Source organism: Gopherus flavomarginatus, chromosome 5, assembly GCF_025201925.1.
Source record: "Gopherus flavomarginatus isolate rGopFla2 chromosome 5, rGopFla2.mat.asm, whole genome shotgun sequence".
Lineage (NCBI taxonomy): Eukaryota > Metazoa > Chordata > Testudines > Testudinidae > Gopherus > Gopherus flavomarginatus.
This window is the reverse complement of record NC_066621.1, coordinates 126730590-126755301: the sequence shown is the minus strand read 5'-3', so window position 1 is coordinate 126755301 and position 24712 is coordinate 126730590. Positions and strand designations below refer to the sequence as shown.

The following is a 24712-nucleotide window of genomic DNA, read 5'->3' as shown; positions in this document are numbered from 1 at the left end:
AAGTTTGAGAACCCCTGATCTAAGGCAACCTGAGAGATCATACGTCCCATTCTCCCAGTTAATTGAATGTGTTGCAGCAGTAGCTGGAAATAGCAATTTGAGGGTAAGTCAGGAAAAAATATAAAATTGATTTCAAATAAAACCCTGCATAATACAGGTCTGTGATCATTTAAGTTTTACAGAGCCTATTAGAGCATGTGTAGTAGACAGTGCTAGATTTTATACAGTACTGCTGTTTACCATATGAGAAAAATATGATTATTATTGGTGTATTCAAAAATATACAAAAGAAATCATTGTATAAACAGATTATATTATATTTAAAATGATGTTTTATTATGTTTGGCATTAGTTTTATTTTTTTAAATGACATTGTTTTATTTTACATTGTATATTTAATTACTTTATTTTGATTTTTATTGAAATAAAAATCATTTTGCCATTAGGCTCATTTGACAAATCTGTAAAATCACAATCAATACAAAATAACAAATCCTGCAATATACCTTCATTCATGCACTAAAGGTTAATTGAAAAAATAATTCTTTTTAAAAACAAAAAATCACCAGCCCCGTACATCTCCCACTTTCTCAAAACCCTGAACAAGAGCTGGGATCTGTAGCATGCCCTGAACTTTGGCAGACCTGAGCTACTTCATACCATTGTGGGGAGTGAATTCCAAAGTCACTGGGTCTTTAAAGAGAGAGAATGTCCTGCCAGCAACCGATTCCTTTTCAAAACAAAAGGGTTCCTGATCATAATCGAGATAGTATCAGATAGGCAGAGAATTTTCAGGTCATCAGGTTCCGAGACATTTTTGCACCTATTCATTTTATGATTTAATAGTGAGTTAATTTATTATATTCCTCATTTGTGTTTGAAAGAAACACTGTCAGTTGACCTAGCTCTAACTGTATCATAACTTTATTTTAAAATATAATACTCAAGCCTGATCCAGACACATTCTAGCATCCCAAATTTTCAGCATATAAATTATAATCCATCATATAATCCAGTGCTGGGTTTCTCTTCAGGTTGTGCAGTGTACATGTACATTTATAATTAAAGCTAGCCAGAGACCAATAATTCCATTTCATGAGGATTTTCAAGGTTTGAAATGTATTTTAGATCCAGTGCAGGATGAAAACCAAACCTTTCAAAAGTTTTTGCAAACTGGAAAGTTATTGAAATGTCAGTTTTCACAGCAAAAGGGTTAGCTTTTGATTTGGATCTCTTTCTTTCTGGAATGGACCAGGGTCTACCCTGGACCTCGGGAACCTTTCGTTCAAAAATGCCATCAAAATTCATATATCTCCACAAAACATTTTGATTTCAGTGAAACAGCGTTTTCCCATGAAAACATTCACAAAAAATGTTCTGACTAGCTCTAATAGTAACATCTCTGTTCAACTTCTGTACATTGTACTTCACATAATTTATTTTTCTATATTTGACAATTGCCTTGTTGGTTAATTTTAACTATCAATTTCATCATCTGTTTTTTAGCTTTGTTAGCCATGTTGTTGTTGTTGTTGTTGTTGTTGTTTTTGGTAAATAGTTTACTTTAATTCCAGATTCTCATAATCACAGAATACTATAAAAATCAGTTTATTATTTCTAAACCTATTGCTTTTCCTACTATGCATTAGTTGCCAAGGGGGCCCTCTCACCTTTCTATTTCAGTATTCTAGGGGATGAAGTAGTTGGAATCTGGTCCAGGCATGCTGAGAAAGCTGATGTGAACTGTGCCTGTGTCTCTCACTCTGGAATCAGCCTTGTAACAGGCGATGACTTTGGCATGGTCAAGCTGTTTGACTTTCCATGTCCTGAAAAATTTGTAAGAATCTTTTGTTTGTGTGATTGTAACACAAAGTGCTTTTGATTTTGTGACATCCTATCTCTGGAGGGAGGGTGGTGGGAGTGCTTTTTCCCCGCTGAGTTTCTAGCTTTTTAACGTATGCTTTTAGTTGTAGCTCCATAGTCTTACAAGCTTGCTTGCTATCCAGGATTTCCTAAACCCTTGTACAATAGCTGTAGCCACAATCCATGATTTCAAGTAATCTAAAAAACTAGCAATAGTACTTGCTTGCTATCTTGCATTAATAAAGTGCCTTCATTGTGAAGATCTCAAAGCACTCTACACATGTGGATAAGTAACACTATCTCCATTTTACAGATAAGGAAGCTGAGGCACAGAGGTTAAGGACTTGTTATGGAAACAAACTGACTGCACAGTATAAATTAACAGCAAAATGGTTGCACTCGTGTCCCTATCTGTATGTTATTTCATGGTAACAGTTATTGTTTGGCTCTTAAATCCCTTTAGTCAGAAAGAACATAATGAAAATGTAGTGGAAATTTAGAGTTTATCACTGGCTCCTGTAGCAAGGAGACAACTTTCTGAACTGTGAACAAAGACATAATTTCTCTTAAGCCATGTCTTCACTACCAAAAAAAAAAAAAGTGTGTTCTGATGGGAAGCCTAGGCTTTAACTTGAGCCACTGAGTAACTCATGAAAATAATTGCATTGTCTTCACAAGGACTTGTTACACATCTTTGTTTGAAGACAAGGCCTTAAGGCAGGAATCTGTAATTTCTGCGTGGAATGATGTCAGAAATAGTCTGTTCACAAGCTGGAACATGATGGCCAGCCATGAAAGAGAGTCAGTGAAGGGAGCAAAGCATGAGTCAGAAGAAACAAGAAATTGGCCAAAAAGTAAAAATAAAAGGAAAATAAAGAAATTTGTTTTTTAATTTTTTGCCCCCATTCCTGATGTCTCCTCCCTCTCCTGCCACAAAATGTCTCCCTTATATGCAAGTATCTGCACATACAAATACTGCCCACCTCAGACACCCGTCTGCAGAAAGCAGGCTGTAACAGGGTGATGCTCACCTCTGCAGCGCCTCCTGGGGAATTAGCCTGCCTGCCTCCGGAGCGCCCTCTGCAGCCTTGTGTCCTGCGTGTCACTGCCCCCCCCCCCACGTCCCTCCCAGACCCCGCTGCCCCTTTCTCTTGGGGGCTGCCCCCTGGCAGTACCCCACCCATTTCTGTGTCTTCCCCCCCCCCAGGGGAGCCCCCCACCCACTATCCCCACCTCGCCTCAGTATCAGGCTACTGCCAGTCACCGCCTAGCCCCTGCTGCCTCGGCCTACCCCTGGGCTACCCTCTGCAACCCCAGTACCCTTCGGGGCCTTTAACAAGGCCTGCAGCCTGGGGAGTTTCCAGGCCAGAGCTCCCCAGCTCCTCTGGCCTGCCCCCAGCCCTGCTCCACTCTAGGTACCCTGTGAGCGGCTAAGCAGCTAGGCCCTTCCCTCTCTAGAGGCAGAAGAAGATTGACTCTGCTCTTGGCCTACTGCCCTCTTATAAGGGCCAGCTGAGCCCCAATCAGCCTGGGAGCTGCTTGCTCCCAGCCACAGCCCTCTCCTGGGCTGTTTTAAGCCCTTTAAGGCCAGTGTGGGTGACCACCCTGCTACACAGGCGCATTCAAAAAGAGCAGTGGCGGGCTACCCACGGAGGACTTAGGCATTGCCGCACTTGAACTTAGATCTCCTACCTCCTAGAAAAATGCCCCATTCACTGCGCTATGGGGTATTTTGGGGCTGGTCTGTATCTCAGTCCCTCCTGTTAAAGGTGATCTACAATGATATAAATATTTGTTGGAACAGCATAACCTCTCATCTCGCAGCTCCCTAACCACTGGGTGCACATGCATGTGTGTTTGTGTGTAAAATTGCTTTATACCCCACTGGATAAAGACATTAAATTGTCTCTGAACTATGGGGAGGGAGGTGTGTGCACACACCCATAGTTTAGAGACACCTCCACACCCATAATTTAGAGACAATTTAATAGCTTCTGCTTTAAATGCATTTCATGATGCATTTCATGAAATGACCCCCTTTAGCCTAGGAACCTGTAGAGCATTTTAGAAACTTCTAGATACATGATACTAAACATTATACACACACTCTTTACTCTTTCTTTCTAAAACAGTCCAATGAGGAGGATTCATGATTTTCCATGTTGTTATTTTTTAGGCAAAACACAAGCGATTTTTAGGTCACTCGGCCCATTTGACTAATATTCGATTTACAAGTGGGGATAAATACGTTGTCAGTGCTGGAGGGGATGACTGTAGGTAAGTATATCTTTCCATTCTTCCCAAAAAGTAATTAGAAATCTAATATGTTTACTCTGAGTGGACAATTCTTAATAGTGCAGAGATAATGTTCAAGTTCAGAATCTGAGACATTTAACCAGTTATGTGTTTGTTCCTTATCGTTTGTAAAGACGCAGTCAAATATTTACAACACTTGATTCTTCTTATTTAAGAGTGGTATGAAGTACAGAGATGCACTAAAATAAAAAAAAAACTGTAATGGCCAATATAGTTTGGCATATTTTTTAATTTATTGGAAAATAATTTTTATTGATGTTTCTTTTATATTAAACATATAATAATTTTTAATCTCTCTTAACTTTTTGAAAATGCAGCTTATTTATCTGGAAATGTGTGCATATGCTTCATTAAGAGAGACATGGAGCCTTTGCAAAGAGGATACTGCAGAAAATTACAGGCATGAAAGACCCATGAGCGCAATGAGACATTCTACAGTGCCCTGCATGCTTAAGAAATGGTGCTGATCAAAGACAGACAACAATCTGTCTCTGAAAGACAAGTGTCTAGAGTCTATCAGAAGAACAGACTATAACAAATATGCTGCGCCCCCCCTAGATTTGCTACAGTATTGGATAATCCATGTATGGATTCCATTCACTGCCAGACATTGAAAAAGAAACACGTGGATAAAAGGAAGAAGTGAGTTGTGGATCAATGTACAGTTTTCCAATAACATAGTGGGGTTTAATCAAGAGATGTTATTTCTGACCTAATGCTGTATGTTGATGCATTTATTATCAGCACGGATGTGTTTCCTTTAAATTCTGGGGATTGAATATCATTGAAACAGAGTACTCCTTTTTTTTATTACTGAAAGGAAAACATCTAGCAGTTCTTAAATAAAACTACACAGTATTTTAATAAAAGATTAAAGTAATAAAATGGGATATGACATGTCTATGAATAGTCAAAAAATGAAGCATTGTCTGGTGAAGCAGTAATAGTAAAGTTTGCTCCTTAGACCTGCAGTATTCATGTGCTTAGAGGCCTGGGTCATAATCCTGTTTGATGAATGCTGTTAGGCATGCATGAACCCATTTTTTAAGGCTAATTTAGTGTTTTTGTTGCACTTAAACATTAAATTAGTTCCATGAGCAGAAACAGATTTGCTCACTTTGCGAGTGCCTTGCCCACAACCTAAAAGTCTAACTCCAGTTTTTGCCTTGCGATAAAAGTGTTCTCAGTGGAACAGAGATTACTGTTGTGTAACTTGACTGAGCTGCTAGCCTCTTTGCTGGAAATATGAAATAAGATAATTTTAGTCTCTGTAAAGACTGGGGTCATCACCAGTTGCAAAAACAGAATTTCACAGCAATAGGAATTGTTGATTTTATTTTCTCAGTATCACGTGGAGGATGCAGAGAGAACATAATCTTTCCAAACACTGGTATTTTGTACATTCACATTTTTTAACAGGAATAAAACTAGTTGGAAGAAATCTTTATTCAGCTCTCTCTCCTGACTGTAATGTAACATCCAATCATAACTCTTCCTTAAGCAAGCATGCATATTAAGGATGTGGGCCTGCTTGTAACCCTTAGTATAAGAACATACTTTAAATGGCAAAATAACACAGACTTAAGCATTTTAGTGATGATAAACTCCAGGAGAAAGTTGCATTTTTGGTAAAACTGGGGAAGACTGCTTCAGCTGTTTATTTGAAATGATCATGCAGTGGAGGTGTGCTGTGGGCTATATTTGTTTTTTAAGCAGTGCAGTTATTTTTCATGCAACATGAAAGGGAGCAAAAGTAACTAGCTCACAGGTTGCATTAACAAAGCGCTATTAAATGTGAGTAGTGTTGCTGTGGTCACAGCTGTTACTGTCTACTTAAGTCAGCGTTTGTTAAGGACAAATGGCATTTCATTCCAAGTTGAGATAGCATAGCTGTTGTTATTCACCTCTTTGATCATTTTACTCCAAGTAAATGTAAAAAGGAAACAAATAAACCTTAGCACCCACTGTAGATATCTTGTGTGTGTGGTGGGGAGAAAGGGAGAGATTGCATAGAGTAGATGAGAAAGTATGAAGTGATTCAGCCAAACCGCTGTACTCTTCCATGTCCAGCAACGCTTGCTGTTATGTAATATAGGCCCTACCAATTTCACAGCCCTGAAAAACATGTCACCAACTGTGAAATCAGCCCTCTCCTGGAAATCTGAGCTCCCCTGCTGCGGGGAGCCTAGGGCTCCAAGTTGCTAGTCCGACCACACTGGGGAGGGACAGGACTTTTCCTTCCCCTGCACTGCCGCTCTTGGTGGAGAGATCAGACCCACCTCCAGAGGCAGTGCAGAAATGAGGGTGGTACATTCTCACTTCTGCGCTGCAGCAGCCCAGGAGCTAAGATCTGGGCTTCCATTCCTCCACTCCCCACCCCCAGGGCTCCTGCCACAGCACCAGGCAGTGAACTCGGGGCTTCCTCCCACAGTGGAGCTTGCTGGGCTGCGGGCTTTTGCTCCCAGTGGCTGCAACTGGGGCAGCCTGGGCTCTGGGTTTCTGCCCCTTCACTCCCTACCTGCCCGGCTCCTACCATGGCTCTGGGCGCCTGGGGGCTTCCACTCCACAGTTGCAGCCAGGACTCGGGGCAGCCCGGGCCAGGGGCTTCCTCTGCTGCTCCAGTCAGGGCAGTGCAGGCTCGAGGTTTCACCACCACCAGTCGCTCCAGCCGGAGCAGCCTGAGCACCTGACCCCGTGGCCTCTGCCATGGCTCCAGGTGCTGAGCCCAGGGTTTCCTCCCTCGGCAGCATCTCCTGGGGCTGGAGGCTTGTGCTCCTGCCAGCTGCAGCCAGGGCAGCCTGGGCTCAGAGCTTCCGCCGCCCTGCCACTCCAGCTGGGGCTCTGAGCAGTCCAGACTTGGGGCTGCCCGGGTTCAAGGCTTCAGCCCCGCAGCTGCAGCCGGGGCTCAGGGCACGCAGGCTCAGGGCTTCTTCCCCTGCGGATTCTACCAGGGCTCAGGGTGACCTGCTAAGGGCTTCTGCCCTGAGGCTGCTTCTGGGACTGGAGCATCCATTCTTCCTGGGGGATCTCAAATTGGCGAGGGAGCTCTGCCTTCATCTGTCCCTGGCATGAACTAGCAGCTAGGAGCCCCCAGGTGGGGTGTTCCCAGAAGCACTGGGAGGGAGGGGGGGAATCCTGCCCACCTTCACCTCCAGGAACCTCCTCTAACTGCAGGAAGCTGGGAGGGTGCTAATTTTGGGACCCCCTAAACAACTTTGCAAGCATTCCCCTCCCCCATTCCATTTTGGATGTGAACCCTCACAGTTAAAACATTCTGAAATTTCAGATGTAAACATCTGAAATCATGAAACTGACCAATTTTAAAACCCTCTGGCTGTGAAACTATCCAGAATGGACCATGAATTTGATAGGGCTCTAGTAATATTCAACACTATTGACCCAACAAATAATCTTATACAATGTGTTTCCTATATCTAACTAGAGCATCTTTCGCAATAGAAAAATGTATTGATCTAATATCAAGTGTCTCAGCCAGGCAAGATTTGGAACAGATGATTTGTTGCCATTACCACTAGGGTACAATAGTTTCACTAACCACACAGCTGCTGTTCTAAAGTATACGGTGCTAGGACTAGGGTCTGTGCTAGGGTACACCATTGACTCAGGTGAATTGCACCTGACTGACAGATGTGAGATCAGAATCATGCTGCAGCTTTACTCTTACTGCCCATTATTATTATTTAAAAATTAATAGTTAGCATTTATCTATGCTAGAAAAATCAATTGTTAGTGTAGTAATTTGTTGTTTTGCACCCTGTGTTCCACCACTGATTCAGTGCAGCTACACTACACATCTGAACATAGTGTAAGATTTGCCCTTGTATCCATGCTAAGGCTGCCTTACACCAGTTCAGATGGGATGACTATCAAAAGCTCCTTTAGCTAATGAACCTCTTTAAATTGCCAGCTGAAAGTCATCTTTCTGCATCTCCCCATCTACCACAAATCCTATGCCCACTATCCCCCAGTAAAATCTTCAGCCTGTGACTTGCACCCACCCCCTACTTTCCCAGAGTATCCTCTTCTCACACTAACCATTCCCCGACCACCATCTTCAGTAGTGCCCATGCTATGGCTGTGCCACTCCACTGCTAATTTGCCAGCTGATACTTTTTCACTGAGGAACCACAGAGGTACATCAGAGCACAAATACCAGCACACAATGCACCACAAATCACCACGGGGGCTGTAGCAGGAGGTGAACAGCGGCTATCTACACTCCTTTTACCCCTAAACTCCTGAGGCATCTGTTCCCCCATTTCTGCCCCCATTTGGAGCTGGGGAGAATAGTATCTTAGCTGCAGATCTGTGGGGGCAGAGTTCTTGTTCCACAAGCAAACTAAGGAGGTTCATTGCTGAAGAGAGTTTTTGTCTTTGACAGCAGTGGGAACTGACAGCTCACCAGTCGTGTTAGTGGGATGTGTTTACACTGACACACAAGTCAATTGTGCCTCAATTAGGGTTTACACTCACTAATGTTAGTGGTGTAATTTCAATCAGTTAGGTGCCATGTTAAGTGAAACTCTTCTGCAGTGAATACAAGGGCCAACAGCCTATGGGACGTTATAATTGACCATTGGTACAGAAAAATGCCTTGTGTGCTATGGCCTTCTAAAACCTGGAAGGAAGGAAGAATGTGAAGGGCTGAGTGGTAGAGTTGTTCTGGAAGTATGCAGGATAAGTATGGGGGCTGGAGGCTATAACGGCATTGGGAAAGGTGCCTTTCCCTTAGCTATGCAGCACTAAAAGAGGGTACTGAGCCCCCAACACTCTTTTTTTTTTTTTTTTTATCCTGCCCCTCAGTCATACAGGTTCACTTTCTAGTTTGCAATGAATACAGCTCTAGGATACCTTTAAGGTCCACAAGATAATTTCTTTTTATATTAAAAAACTAGGTTTCAGAGAAGCAGCCGTGTTAGTCTGTTTCCGCAAAAAGAACAGGTAAAAAACTATTAAACCCATTATACAAGTGAAAGAATAACATGTGCTAGTCTAGATACCCATGAATCCATCTGTTACTGAAAAGTATTTAAATTAACAAAGAGAATTGACATCCTATGCACAGACTGGAATTCTAAAAAAATCATCTCAGACTTAAACATGACCCTATTGTAGTCAAAAGAGCCAAGATGTGGAAAAGGTTAGGGTAGAGGGGAGAACAAATGAGCCAAATGTATTGAATCATTTTAACCTTAAATGGCTCAATTTTTCTTGAACACATAATCACTCGACACCATTATTTGGATCTAGGAAGGGGTTGGGGGAAGAGCAACTTAGTTTAGCACGCCTTTTGAGTAACTGAACATATGCACCAATAAAGTCAGTATTTAGCTAGAACAAAAATCTTAACAATGAGCATAATCAGAAGTTGCTAGAGTTACCCTAATTACAGAAATCTGGTTAATGTTGGCTGATACCTGCACCACCTGAAAAACAGCACACGGCATCCAAATAACTATTTACATGCTGTAAGTGGATAGCAAGCCCTAACAGTATGGAAGGATGAGCTATTTGGTTTTAATATATACTCTTCTTACAGCGGAAAAGTGACATGTTTTCCTGTTTGATTTATCAGCATAGTAGATGCAGCAAGCCTTAATTTTTGTCAAAAGCAAGTGGTTTTTGGTTAGAGTGTATACAATAGACAAATGTCTTGTTGCTAGCTTTGTTTTGGCTAGTGAGTGAATCATTCTGTGGCCTTCTTCCTGAATGTACCATGCCTAAACAAAGGGAAGAAAAAGATATTGCAGGTCACAATTTAAACTGCCGTATTAGTCATAGTAACCAATTTGACTAAGCAGCCCTAGCTGTGTTCATGTATATGCTCTTTCATATCTGTAGACTTTCCTGCCTCTTGTCATCTGTTCTTTTTTCCCTAATGTTTACGGTACCGTTCATTTTTACTTATCTGGATAAATGTGAACATGCCAAAATTTACTATGCACTCTTTGTACCAATCACTGTGGTATTGTCAGACCAAATCCTTTTCTTGATTTTGGTCTTCAGCTTCTAGTCTTAAACCAAACTGGTCTTGAATGCCTGACTATTTAGGCGAAAGAAAACCGGGTGCATAATACGGAGCATGGCTGCAACACATCTGCTTACCAAATCATTCACAAATAAGTGAATACAATCTCAGCAGTTATTGAGGGGGTTTTTTTGGTCACATCTGCTTGAGTTATCTATAGTAAAGCTTCTAATCAGGATTGGGCTCCCATTGTTATTATCAGTGTAAAAAGAACTAGGAGGACGGAGTCCATCCCCCAACTATAAAAACGGGGGGGGGGGAAGAGTTTGCAGAAATGGCATACAGTATATGAACATGGTAATGACAAGCAAAAGTTAATTCCACTTCTTTAATTATGGAGGATGTGCTGAAGGAAACAGCAGGAGGGAAAGAGTAAATACGAACAATGGGGTGGGGAGAAAAGGAAATAGTTAGGAAGGAAAGGTGGAGAGTGAAGTTGCCAATGGAGTGACAAGCAGAAGGGGCAAGTGGTCAATGAGTTAAACCAGCAGATGAAAAATGTCCAGATTTCAAATTGAAAGAACTGGCAGCTGGTGTCGTTGGCAGTGAAGAGGCAGCTGCTAAGAAAGAACCCCTCTGCTAGTTTGAGTGGAAGGTTACTGGGCTCTGCCCCACTCCTTTGTTCCTGGGGAAGTCACAGCTGCTCCCAAGGGGTACCTTGAGGCTTGGCAGAGCCTGCTTTACTACCCTCCAGCCTGACTAAAAGGAATAAACAAATACATTGTTTTGCCCACAGCCCAAAACGGGGGTTATTTTAACTGGCCTAACCTGATAGTGTCCAGGTTTCATATTGCTGAATAACAGGGCTTTTTAAACTTTGTTTTTTTTCTACTAAAGAAAAGAATTGTGAAATTCTATAAGATGTTACATTGTGAAAATGGTACCCATGAGCTGCCTGCAGAAATTACAGTCTCTTAGGAGGGAGATGCACAAATCTCGCTAATGAGCTTGTACTCATTAGTTCATCTTTGAATTACTGACAAATTATATTGAGATGGGAGTTACAACTGAGTACAAATCAGTAATTTAAGGATTCAAAAAAAATTGCAGTGCTTTTGTGAGCAAGAAACAAATAACTCAGGAGAGAGTTTAAGGCATAAGTTAAAATAAATACACAAATGTGTAAAGGTATGGAAATTGAGTCACCCAAACAATCTCAACTCTGCCCTATAGTGACACTATGCAATAACCATACACTTAGGATGAGTGCATAAATGTTTGTAGTCCTAAATTTGATTAAACTGATTTTAAAGTCTTCCCCCTCGCCTCCCCCCAATGGTGGTACTAGAAGACAGAGTTAACATTTTGTGTGTCTTATCCATACCGTAACACATTTGGATTTCTCTTGTACTTAACCTAAATCTGAATTTCCTGGGTTTGTAATGCTTTTTTTGGGAATTGTTACAAGATTCCAGTAATGGTTTTATCTCTAAATTACTGATATATACTATTAATCTTATCTTTAATATAGAATAGTTCCTGGGAGTTTTATATTAGTTCAGCTGTCATAGAAGAGCACTAAACAAGAAACCCAAAGAGAATGTTGCTATTTTATATTTGTAATGATTTGAAGAGGGTGGTATCACCCTTAAATCTTCTAGGACCAGATTCACCAGATATTTTTGCTGTTAATCCCACACAGGAGCAGTGCAAAGCAACTGGAGTGTACTAGTCAATTTCTCCTAACACCTAAAGTCCACGTTTCCCAGTATGCATCCATAAAGACATTTCCTTTATTCCTTCCCCCCGCAACTTCCCATGCACACCTCTCCAGAGTTTCCCATACCTGTTGAATCAATCTGGTGTAACAGGTAGTTCTTTAAAAGAAGTTTTAGGATTAGTGTTCATTTTCTGCCATTTTTCTTAATTAAAAGTTTCTCCTTCTGCAGGGGCTGATGAATATAAGAATTGCCTGCTTTCAAACTGGCAGCCATCTAGTCTCACTGGGTCTGAGACTGTAGCAAAGATGTCCTCTTTTAAAATGGCGACTGCCTCCCATTGGTGGCCATTTTGAAAGAGGGCATATTTGCTAGGTAAGGGCACTTTCAGTCTCACTCCCATGAGGACAAAAGCAGCTAAGGCAGCTGTTTTGAAAGAGTCAAACTAATTAAGATTTATTTATAAAATCTCAAAAAAATCATTCTATGCCCAAAGGGGAAAATGCTGTAGTTTTGGGAGGACACACGGTATCTTCCTACGTAATAAAGTGGCTGCAGTCCTACTTTCAGTATAAGACTTAAAACACAAAACTTAATGCTCAGCCATAACTATGGAACGGTGACTGGCACTTCTTACAGTTCGACAATTGTTTCAAACGTGTATTATATCCAGGACATGCTTGATTATTTTGAACTGTAGTAAATTCATTTTATAAAGAAACTCCAAGTGTCATCACTGACACAAACTGCATGATAAAGCTGGTTTACTACTCCTTTGTGAAATTCTTGGTGCTGTCGGATAATGCTTTCCATAGTTCTAGCCTATTTTTCCTTCACTGCTACTACTTGTCATAGTGTTGTGGTTTTTGGGCTTCGAATAGCTACTATAATTTTAACACGAACAAACAGTTGGTATTTGTGAGCATTGTTTAACTGTTTTTAGTTCATTTCTGAGTTTACAACATATACTAAGTAATGGAAAAGCTGCATTACTAATGCGTGAAGAAAGGTAAAATGTACATTTTATGTAAAGTTTTACATAAAAATAAGATCAAGACCACAGTAGTTATTTAAAATAATGTAAAATCAATCTAAATGGCACTCATTAGAAAAAATTCCCCTTAGATTAAAATTAATATTTTTTTCACTTTGTGGGTTGGTCACCTACTGTTTTTATTAGTGGAGCACATCAGCAGATTGCCTTATGCTAAACTTTGTGCAATAGGTGATAGACATCAAAGCCGTTGAAATTAAACCAGTGTAGGAATTAATCTGTTTTGCTGCCCTATCATGATTGATTCACTTTTGTCTCATACCCAAAAAGAAAAGATGCTTCTGAAAGGTGCAGCTAGCTAATGGATGTATTCGAAAATTCTGTTAAAAAAATTTCATTTGCTGTTTTACTTTTCATTTCGGGGAGGGGAGAGAAGGGATGGAAATCAGTGTTTCGGTACTGTTCTTCATCCTATGCTCCTTTGCTCAATTGTCTAGGAAAATTTCTTACTGAAGTTCTTTAAGCTTAAAATCATTGATCCAGTTGTCTTTTTAGATTGTTTGTGTTTCATTATGGTGTCTGTCAGACAATCCCTCTTGCTTTAACCAAAAAATGTACTCTAAACTAGTCCAAAGGTATATGTTCATGTATTACTGTAATAAGGATCATGGTTTTAAGTGTGCTCCCATTTTGGTTTTGGCCATGGCCATCTAATCCCTGTAATCATACAATACAGTAGGTTTTATGTTTATTTATGCAAAAATCTGAAGATTTTAAATTAAATATTTTAAAACAAGATTTTTTTAAAAATTTGAATATGAACTAAACTTTGATTAATTTAAAATATTATTTGTGCAGATAAAATAATTTCCTGGAGTATTAAATTTCAGAATTCAAGAATATATTTGTCACATTTGAGTTTAAAATATGTAGGTAACATTGTTTTCTGATATCTAATGTAAATAATTGTAAAAAAATTATCTTTTGTATATTTTTGTGAAAATGTGGTTCCCCAAAAGATACAAAAGATTTAATAAAAAAGTGCATTCATGTTATTGTTTAACAATTCATATAATTTGAACAGATGAATTACAGATTTTAAACTATTTCTACACAGTTACCATTTATATGGGTTTATCTTTGCTATATAAGTTACAGGTGCTCCCTGGAGGGAGATGATTACAACAGAGTATTTGCAGCAGTGTTGAGTGCTTGAAGAACAAGAAAGTCACTTGAGGATAGATTCAAGATGGTGCCTTCTCCCTACACTTATCCTTAAAATTGGATTTCCAGTTGAACTGCTTGGTAATTCAAAAACAGTGGAACAACTCACTTTATTTAAAAACAATTGCTTACTAATGCCTACTTTCCCTCTTACCTTTATCTTCTACTGTCAGATTATCAGGGGCCTATGTACTGTTCCTTGAATAAAAAGAAAAAAACAACAACTTTCCATCTGCACAAGAGAGTAGTTATTGTTGTACGCATCAGGTACTAAAAGTGGATGTGTGGGAACTGAAATCACTTTTGCACTAAGGTGTCAATTTGACTGTGTGTGTATATTTGGAGAACACTAAGGCCATTTCCCCAAATAAAAATCATAATGACTATTTGCATTGGTGGAACAACCCTTATAAAAGAAATCTATTCTAGTTAAAAAAAATCTTTGAGTGGCTCTACTCAATCTTTACGCAAAGAAAGAACAGACTAAACCGAACAGTAAAATACAAACCAAGTCTTGAAATTTTTAATGGAATTCAAAGTAAAAATTTTTCCCTCCACAGATGTTCTCTTCAGAGTGGGGAAAAAAAAAAAAAAAAAAATAAGTAAAACCAGCTATTAAACTTACAAATTTGGAAAATTAGAGACATTTCAAGTATGCAATAAATTTCATTTTATGAAAACTATATATATTCAAACTTCCAAAGGTGTGTGAAAGGTTTTGTAGTATCAGGATTTCCTCTCCATCAGCGTCCAAAGGCAGCAACTTTCATCCACAAATTGTATGATAATTATTCACTGGGAGGGGGGAAAACCACATAATTAACAAGCCTTATTACCAGTTACAGATGATTTGACAAGTGTTGTCCTAGCCTCTTAATGATTCAAGTATCAAGACTTCCATTTCAGGGGATAGTAAATGGTGAGAAATGCTCAAGAGAGCCAAGCATTTAAAAGAACGGTGAACATTTTCAAACTTTGTGCTTAAAGTTAAGTTCCCAAATCTCTGTTTAGGCACCTTAATAAAGAGCCTGATTTTCAGCTATTTTGAGCATCTGCAAATTCCACTGACTTCAGTTTCCAAAACCTGCAGCTGTTGCTGACACCGCAGGATTTAATCCTAACAGTACTGGCATATAAAGAGATGCAGATTAATGGTATAGATTTTTCTTAATGGGTTTTACAACATGGGACAGCCGATATAAGTTACCAATTAAGTATGAAGAGCAGAAACAAATTACAAGTACTATTCACCTTCAACCAATTACTTACATATTTCTTTCTGTATATTATGCAAGTTCTGCTAATAATTTTATCAACAGCAATCTTAAACTTTCACAGTAAAACAAGAAACACTCAAGCATTTACTCTCAAAACAAGCTATTTTAACTTTAAACACTGGCTATTTTATATTACATTTTGTAATCTTTCCCTCTAAGCCAAAATTTTTACAGGCAAATAAATTCCCCTCACATGGATATTTTCAGAATAAACTGTACCATTTTCTTGGTTCAGAGCATTAAAAAGCCAATGATACCTAGGATGCTGGTTAATTCCCACAGCATTTTGTAGAGACTAATCAGTTATAGGAAGAAGGTTGTTTTGCTATGATACGAGGAACACTAAAAGGAGCAAGCAGACCTGATCTGAGAAGTGGGGTGTCATGTACCATGACATGAGACCAGGAACAAGGAAGAACAGATGTGCAGCTTACAGTCTGACTCAAAGGAGCGCAATGCACTCTACTTAGGCCTGGTCTACACTATACATTTAAACAGATTTTAGCAGCGTTAAACCGATTTAACACTGTACCCGTCCACACTACGAGGCCCTTTATATCGATATAAAGGGCTCTTTAAATCAGTTTCTGTACTCCTCCCTGACGAGAGGAGTAGCGCTAAAATCGGTATTACCATATCAGATTAGGGTTAGTGTGGCCGCAAATCGACAGTATTGGCCTCCGGGCGGTATCCCACAGTGCACCACTGTGACCACTCTGGACAGCAATCTGAACTCGGATGCAGTGGCCCGCGAAATTTTGATTTTCATTTCCTGTTTGCCCAGCATAGAGCTCTGATCAGCACGGGTGGCAATGCAGTCCCAAATCCAAAAAGAGCTCCAGCATGGACCATACGGGAGATACTGTATCTGATCGCTGTATGGGGAAACAAATCTGTTCTATCAGAGCTCCGTTACAGAAGACGAAATGCCAAAGCGTTTGAAAAAAAAATCTACAGGCTACACAGTGCTGCGTGACAAGCGTAACGGGAAGCCAGAGACTCAAATGGACGCTCATGGAGGGAGGGAGTGGGTACTGAGGACTCCAGCTATCCCACAGTCCCCAGCAGTCTCCGAAAAGTATTTGCATTCTTGGCTGAGCTCCCAATGCCTGCAGGTTCAAACACATTGTCTGGCGTGGTTCAGGGAATAGCTTGTCAATTTACTCCCACCCCACGTGAAAGAAAAGGGAAAGAAATCGTTTCTTGACTTCTTTCAGTGTCACCCTATGTCTACTGAATGCTGCTGGTAGACATGATGCTGCAGCAGTGAAGAGCAGTATCCACTCCTCTCCCCTGCCCGGTGGCAGACTGTGCAGTAGGACTGGTAGCCGTCCTTGTTATCAACCCATGAGTGCTCCTGGCTGGCTTCAGGTGAGGCTGGCCGGGGACGCCTGGGTGAAAACAGGAATGATTCTCGGTCATTCCCAGTAGATGGTACAGAACGGCTGGTAACCGTCCTCATCATAGCAACTGGGGGCTGAGCTCCCATCAGCCTCCTCCCTCTCCTGCGTAAAGAAAAGATTCTGGACTATCATAGCAGCGGCATGCTGGGCTTCTCTCCCCCGCACCGCTTAATGTCCTGCCTGGACTGTCATACCACCAGGAGGCTGCCTCCCCCTCATTTTATCTCACTAACAAGTCACTGTTTCTTATTCCTGCATTCTTTATAACTTCATGACACAAATGGGGGGGACACTGCCACGGTAGCCCAGGAAGGTTGGGGGAGGAGGGAAGCAACGGGTGGGGTTGTTGCAGGGGCACCCCCCGTGAATGGCATGTAGCTCATCATTTCTGCAGGATCTGACACGGAGCAGCTGTGCTCTCTGATACACTGGTTCTCTAGTACACTTGCCCCATATTCTAGGCAGGATTGACTCTACTTTTAGAAACCATAAAGGAGGGATTGACTCGAGGAGTCATTCCCAGTTTTGCCTTTGCGCCCCCGGCTGATCTCAGCCAGGGGCACCCATGATAGCAGTAGACCGTACAGAAGGATAGATAACCGTCATCTCGTTGCCAATTTACACCGGCAGCAGACGGTACAGAACAACTGATAACCGTCTCTGCTATCATGCAAAAGCAAATGAATGCTGCTGTGTAGCGCCGGAGTATCGCCTCTGTCCGCGGCATCCAGTACACATACGGTGACTGTAAAAAAAAAAAGCTGAACGGGCTCCATGGTTGCCATGCTATGGCGTCTGCCAGGGCAATCCAAGGAAAAAGGGCGCAAAATGATTGTCTGCCGTTGCTTTCCCAGAGAAAGGAATGACTGACGACATTTACCCAGAACCACCCACAACAATGATTTTTGCCCCATCAGCCACTGGGCTCTCAACCCAGAATTCTAAGGGGCGGGGGAGACTGCGGGAACTATGGGATAGCTACGGAATAGCTACCCACAGTGCAACACTCCGGAAATCGACGCTAGCCTCGGACCATGGACGCACACCGCCGAATTAATGTACTTGGTGTGGCCGCATGCACTCGACTTCATACAATCTGTTTTATAAAACGGGTTTATGTAAAATCGGAATAATCCCGTAGTGTAGACGTACCCTTAGTCTTTGGGCACAGGCCTGGAACCTTGTTTGCTCTATGCCACGCCCTCACTGCAGATCTCTGATTTTTCACATTTCTAAGGGTTGAGTTAGTAACTGTTTAAGTCACTGTTCAAAACAATAAATACAGAGTTCTGGTTCAAAGACAGATTAGTCTTTGACCACTGCTACACAACAGGATTGTGAAATAATTACCAATCTTAGGCCCTAACCCAACAAACATTTATGCATACATGCAACAGGGCTACTCACGTAAGTAAATTTACACATGTGTATATGTATTCAGATGATCAGGGCCTTAAAAGCTAACCATGGTGAAAGATTGCTTAGATTACCTGGTTTGAGTTCGAGTCCATTTCAAGGCATGACGTGGAGGTACAGCAATAGTGGGATGGTAGAATGGGCAGTCTGGTCTTGTACACTGGGTGTTAAATCTACAGTGCTAAAGTTAATTCAGAGAAGACTAATTAAAGTTAGCGCTCCTAAAGCCACAAACAAGATATCTTGGCACATTTTATACACGAGTACTTATTACTGTATAGTCCAAAATACCTGATGGGCAATAATGGGTCAATAATTTTTAAAATTAATAGCAGTGTCAATTGAATCCACTAATGGCAGGGGTTCTGTTTTCTATAAGGAAATGTTCTATCAACAGGATATTTAATAACTGACCATGAAATTATAAAAATGCAAATAAAATGTACTAAAAAAAACAAACTGAAGACTGCTAAGTTGACTGGCACTTGGGAGATTCATTGTTTTAGAGGTGGAAAAAAATCATCTGCTGAAATGGCAAATGTATTCTCCATGTCGTAAACAAAAGAAACCAATTTTATGATTTTCTCATACTACTGATCCTGAATGCCCTGAAGGAAACAAAATTCTCTTAGCAATATACTGAGTGCTGGAGACTTGTGATTAATACATTTAAGAATCCATTATTCCTCATTCACATCCAATCCCCTTGTCTCAGGGTCCCATGTTGCATCCTGTTTCAAGGGCTCTAAAGTTTAAGGTGTGTATAGTAAAAGCCAAACTCACTAGGTTTTTGTCTCTAGTCTATCCTTCACTATGTTAGTATTGTAAAGGTGTGGCATCAAAAGATTTACTACAGATACTGGGATTTCTCCTCTCCACGGTGCACTGCAGCAGTGAATTTTCTTCTACAGCCTTCCCGTCATTCCTCCTCACAGGAAGAGTTTAGATAAGGGGTTAATTTTGAGTATTGCAAGAATCACAAGTCCTTGTTACAAAGTCACTAAGGCAATTCATCAGTGGAATTACAGTTAGCTACTAGACCTATGCTACCATATATGGAAGAGCAGCAAGAATTTATCTGCAATGACGAAAAAATACGTTGTTAGATGATTTTACCTTCTACTTTTCATCTCGCTAGTGACTTGTAAAATTACATTACTGTCCTGGAAAACAGTATTTCTTGGGACCGTCAGTTATACTAGAAGAGATTCAATCACATCATTGCCTTCTAAATCTCGCTTTCTTCTTTCACAATGATAAAGCAGCAATTACAGACCAAAAGCAAATCATTATTCAATTTAAATGAGGGTATTTCCCTTCTTTCATCATGTTCCAGACTGATTTCTGAAAAAGATCTCAGGCACTATCTCACTGTTGACATAGTGATTACATTTTGTCTAGACAGAAAGTAAGAGTTTAGGAAATGTAATGTATTTCTTAATCAGATCCTAGAAAGTACTCTAAGGCTGCTAAGGGTGTATCTACACAACAATGGAAGCCTAGGGTTAGTGGGACTTGAGTCAGCTGACATGTGTCAGGGAACCCTGGGCTTGTGCATCTATACTGCATTTTAACTCTGGGTTAAGGATGTTCTGACTTGTTTTACCCTAGGGCTCTGGCATCCACACTGCACTGCACAGACCTGAATCGAAATAACCCTTCTTAGTGCCAACTACATCGGTCTCAAGTCTAGCCCTATGAATGTGTTATTCTGTGAGGAAACTACTGCCCACCCTGTTTCCTAACTGTGACAGTGCTGTTGATGAGACTCAGGGGCCCATACGGAGCACGAGTTGCATCACTGGTGCCTTTGGTGGCTGCCTCAGTAGAATGAGTGCAGTTTGAGAAGACTTTATACTGATCTATCATCTAACCTGTGATTTGGGCTCCAGCTTCAGAGTGAGCCACAGTGCACTTGCTTTGAGGATAATTAGGGCATCAGTTTCCAGGGCTGTCAAACTATTAAAATGAAACTTGGCAATTCCTCATTTTTCAAATGGGATGTTCAATGAAGGTGTTTTGTTTGGTTGGAAGTTTGACAGAAAATGGTGGTTTCAGAGGAAAAACACACACACATCCATGCGTGGCTACTGCCCGCTGCAGGGCAGTGAAGTGCATCCCCAAGGCTTGGGGTGCATTGTGCTCCAGCACCTCCCAAGGATCTCTTATCCCTGCTCCGTTCATATCCTGGGAGGCAGGGATGTGAACCCCAGGGGGCTGTGGGCAAGTTTTGGGGCTGGCTCCCGCTCACTCCTCTGACAGTGCACACAGCCCAGTAGCCTCTGCAGACGCAGCCCTAGGGAGGGGGGAGCTGAGAGCTCTAGGAGCTGAGTGAGACCAAGCGGCTGCCCTGAAGGGATAGGGAACGGTAGAGCTCCCAGCTCAGCACAGCCGGGAGATGGATGACCCCAACAGCCTGGCAGTTGGGAGCTGCCTCCCACCTGTCAGCTTTTCTCCCTACTCCGGGCAAGTCTGTGCAAGGAGGAGCTGGAGCTGCAGGAGGGTGCAGGAAGGTTTAGGGGCTTGCTCCCACTCGCTGCCCAGGCACCCTGCACGTGCACCCACAGAGGGGGCTAGAAAGCAGAGACCAAGAAGCTGCCCTGCAGGGAGGGGGAGCAGATGAGGTGTTGGGGGTCATCTCCCCTGGCCATGCTGAATCAGGAGCTCTACTGCTCCCCCTCCCTGCAAAGCAGCCACTTAGTCCCTGCTCTGCTCTCTGGCCCACTCCCAGCCCCACCCCTGCTCCCCATGGGAGCAGCAAAATTTGGCTGTGCTCTTGTGACCCAGAAGGAGTTCTCTGCAAAAATCATCTTCTGACTGGTCTCCATTGAAAACCCTGCAGGATCCCTGATAGTGTGCTTGGAGACCAGTATTCGGCAGACAATGGGTTAACGCTGATCTGGCCTGCTTCTGTTTGCAGTATACTGCAACACAGACTGTGGGCATAGAGAGGACTAAGGAAGTTGTCTCAAGGAACCCTGGGATACATCCAGGACCTGAGTCAATCCTGGGTCACATGCACACATGAAAGCAATAGGGCTTGGACCCTAGGTCCCAACTTAACATGGGCTCAGACCCTCCAGTCCTGCAGGGTCCTGGGCTCCTAAGTTCGAGCCCTAGGTTAGCACAATTGGTTTGTGGATGCGAGGGGGGTTAGGCTTGAGTCCAGGTTCAAGCCTGGGTTTCCATTGCTGTGTAGACATACCCTAAAAGAAAGACTGCTCACGAAATCGCCACATGTATCAAAGGTGATTCTCATAACAAAAGAGAAGATTCCCTGTCCACCTTCAGTCAAAATTCATAGCACAAAGGCTACAGCTTCCTCTTATAGCGAACACGAAGAGCCGCAAGAAAATCTCTAATGTAAAGAAACACAATCCACAATTAAAGGCAGCCTTTCCTTCCTTTCTTCTCTTCCTTTGCTGGCTATCTTTACCAAGCCGATCACATCTTTCTCTGGACATACCCTCAATATAAACTTTAAGTGTGGCCATTTCTGGATGCTATATCCTCAATGGGATAATCATCTAGCTGTGCATATTCTAAGCCAACTCTATGACCCCAGCTGCAGGAAAAGTGAAATCCCAAGTCACCATTTATTGTGTGCTCTCCCCATGATCTCATAGAATATCAGGGTTGGAAGGGACCTCAGGAAGTCAACTAGTCCAAACCCCTGCTCACAGCAGGACTAATCCCCAGACAGATTTTTGCCCCAGATCCCTAAATGGCCTCCTCAAGGGCTGAACTCACAACCCTGGGTTTAGCAGGCCAATGCTCAAACCACTGAGCGATCCCTCCCCCTCCTATGTTCCAATCATTCCTCATAAGCAGAAGAGTTTGGATTAGTGGTTAGCTATGAGCTGACACTGAAAACATACCACAGTGCCAACTGACTCACTGGGGCCAGTCTGATGTAACTGAACAAGTCTGATATTTAGCATTTTCTACAGTTTTACTAGACCACCAAAAAGAGTTTAGGAAAGATCATTCAGAAATGTACAACTATAAATAAGTGCTTTTCTGTCTCTCATTTTCAAGCTATAAATTGATTTCGTTTCAGATACAAATTATAGAAGCATTTCTGAGGATTGTCTCATAAAACACAGTGACGCAATGTAACATTTTTCAGATTTCCTCCTACAGAAGTGTTAACAGACACTTCTTACTTTTGGATGATAAAATGGACATTCCATTTTCTTACAAGCAGGGAAAAATCTGCAGAGCTGACTGTTGGAGGTTGCTGGTGGTGCTTGTAGTGGTGCTGTTAGAAAAAGAACAAGAGTATTGTATGGATCAAAACAATTCCATTTTCTCAGCAAGTAATATTTTGTATTTCCAGAGTTCATTTAGTCTGAGGATCTCAAATCACATTGCAAACAATTAAACCTTGTAATAGCCCTGTGAAATATGTAAGATATATCAGGATTATGTCACCCAGCAATGAAAAGCTGCTGATTCTGGGATGGAACATGGACACTATTTAGCCCCACAAAAAGAAGCACTTCAACAGTTCAGGACAAAAAATGCAGAATATTGCTTCCAACAAACTTCAGGGGAATTTAGGCAGACAAAGAGGTTCAAATCTTGCATTCAGGCTGCAAAGAGCCTGTTAGTTTTCAAATTAAATAGGACTGGGACATAACACCTCGGTGGGGCTCTTCCCAGGAACATATAGGAGTGCATGAAGTGGTATAGGTCAGGTGTGGTCAACCTGTGGCTCCTGAGCTGCATGCAGCTCTTCAGAGGTTAATATGTGGCTCCTTGCATAGATGCTGACTCCAAGGCTGATGCTACAGATGCTAACTTTCCAACGTGCTGTGGGGGGCTCACTGCTCAACCACCAGCTCTGTCCCAGGTTCTGCCACCACTCCATCCCTTCCCCTGAGCCTGCCCTCCCCACCAGAGCCTCCTGCGCACTGCAAAACAGCTGATTGTGGCAGGCAGGAGGATGGAGTGGGAGGCGCTGATTGGCAGGGCTGCCAATGGGTGGGAGGCACTGGGGGCTGGAGGGGGGTAGCGGATGGGGGGCTGCTGACATATTACTGTGACTCTTTGGCAATGTTTATTTGTAAATTCTGGCTCCTTTTCAGGCTCAGGTTGGCCACCCCTGGTATAGGTGATCAGTATGCAGGACTCTACCCTGACACAATAATGAAACCACACCTCGCTGTGATGTCAGGAAGCACTAAGCCACTGGAGATGTGGTCTTTTGGGTGCGGTTTAAAGGCTCTCTTACCACATTGTTTGTTATGGGTGTAGGAATTTAACCCCTATGTTTCTGGCAAATTCCAACTCAAATAACTGCATTTAGCTGACTTGATGGAAATTAGGTTAGCATTTCTTTACTAAAGGATAGGCTCTCTGTTTTAATGAGTGAAAGATAAAAATGATCACAATCATGTAAAATTACAAGACAGAAAGCAGACTTCCAGAAACGTACGCCTTTAATTTGTGTTTTCACATCAAAAGATCATTCTTGTTATAATACAGATTAAATCTGTGAACAGTTTAGGTACATTTGTTCTTATAGAACTGGCTAATTACCTGATCCATTCAGAAGTGATAGGCTATTTCTGTGTGCCACCACCTCTGCCCCATGCTACTCCCTTTGCAGTGAATGAGAGTTGCTGGTATGCAGCACTTATGCAGAGGAGCTCAGAGATTTGACATTCATAACAGATTTTGCAGGTATATCAACTCACATCTTAATGCCCATGGGATAACAGAAGGGAGGGGAATGTCGAGTTTCATACAGATAAATTTTTCCTCTTAGATATCATCAAATCAGATTCTGTGGGTTAGCTCCAATTCCTCACATGCACTATTCCCTTCCTCACAAATTCACAGTAAACTAGCAAAGACTGCTCACCTGGTTTGGGAGGCGGCAATGGGATTCGTCGGCTGGCGTGAGTGTAAGGGCAGTCTGACTTAGTACACTTTGCATCGTATTTACAGTTGGGGTGGATAAACAGGCACTTATCAGCAAATTTGCAACTGGGAAAGACTCTGGGGGGAAAAAACCCAAACCAGTTATTTGAACCATATTCCATGCAGCAGCTAGTGCACACCTGCTCCAGTGCAAACTAGTTCCCGCAAATCAGATACGGGCTGAGCCACAGCACCCAGAAAGAGAGTGAATTCATTTTGCAGAAGGTGATATTTCCAAATAAGGATCAGATGATGTAAGGCTGTAATTCAAAATGAACTCTTTCAACAAGACAACACCAAGGCTGATGAATCCCAAGTCTGATAATACCTGCTATCTAAAAATAGCACCAATATATCCCCAACAGCAGAGTTAAAGCAGTTAGATTTAAAACTGCAGCTGAAAGGCTACGCAAACCAGACAAAACATGTCCAAGATTCAGCTTCTGAGCTCCCACTGCAGGAACACCACAAGCTGTACATGCCCCAGGAGAATCATTTTCACTGGGTACTAAACACTTGAACCCAACAATGTCCCCTTTTCAATCTCAGTTTTAGGGCGACAAAAGAACTAGTATTCTGATCTC

The 24712-nt window shown here is 41.9% G+C and overlaps 2 protein-coding genes across 4 annotated transcripts in view; one reads left to right on the top strand and one right to left on the bottom strand.

Moving 5' to 3' along the window:
* EML5 (EMAP like 5) overlaps window positions 1-4576 on the top strand; it is a 301390-nt gene extending 296814 nt beyond the window's left edge. For both annotated transcript variants that reach the window (XM_050953201.1, XM_050953200.1), the window contains 3 exons: window positions 1684-1837; window positions 4040-4140; window positions 4497-4576. In XM_050953201.1, coding sequence (XP_050809158.1) covers window positions 1684-1837; window positions 4040-4140; window positions 4497-4533 — 292 coding nt within the window. In that variant the 3' untranslated portion in view covers window positions 4534-4576. The remainder of the gene's footprint in view (window positions 1-1683; window positions 1838-4039; window positions 4141-4496) is intronic.
* Window positions 4577-7412: 2836 nt separating this feature from the next.
* The window catches only part of ZC3H14 (zinc finger CCCH-type containing 14), a 51226-nt gene continuing 33926 nt past the window's right edge, over window positions 7413-24712 (bottom strand). Inside the window, exons 14-18 of one of the 2 annotated variants that reach the window (XM_050953260.1) lie at window positions 24070-24206; window positions 22367-22461; window positions 18275-18381; window positions 14259-14302; window positions 7413-9920 (exon numbers count right to left, since the gene is read on the bottom strand). In XM_050953260.1, coding sequence (XP_050809217.1) covers window positions 14290-14302; window positions 18275-18381; window positions 22367-22461; window positions 24070-24206 — 352 coding nt within the window. In that variant the 3' untranslated portion in view covers window positions 7413-9920; window positions 14259-14289. Of the gene's footprint in view, window positions 9921-14258; window positions 14303-14605; window positions 14900-18274; window positions 18382-22366; window positions 22462-24069; window positions 24207-24712 lie in introns of those variants that run through there. The other variant, XM_050953261.1, reaches the window with a different exon arrangement.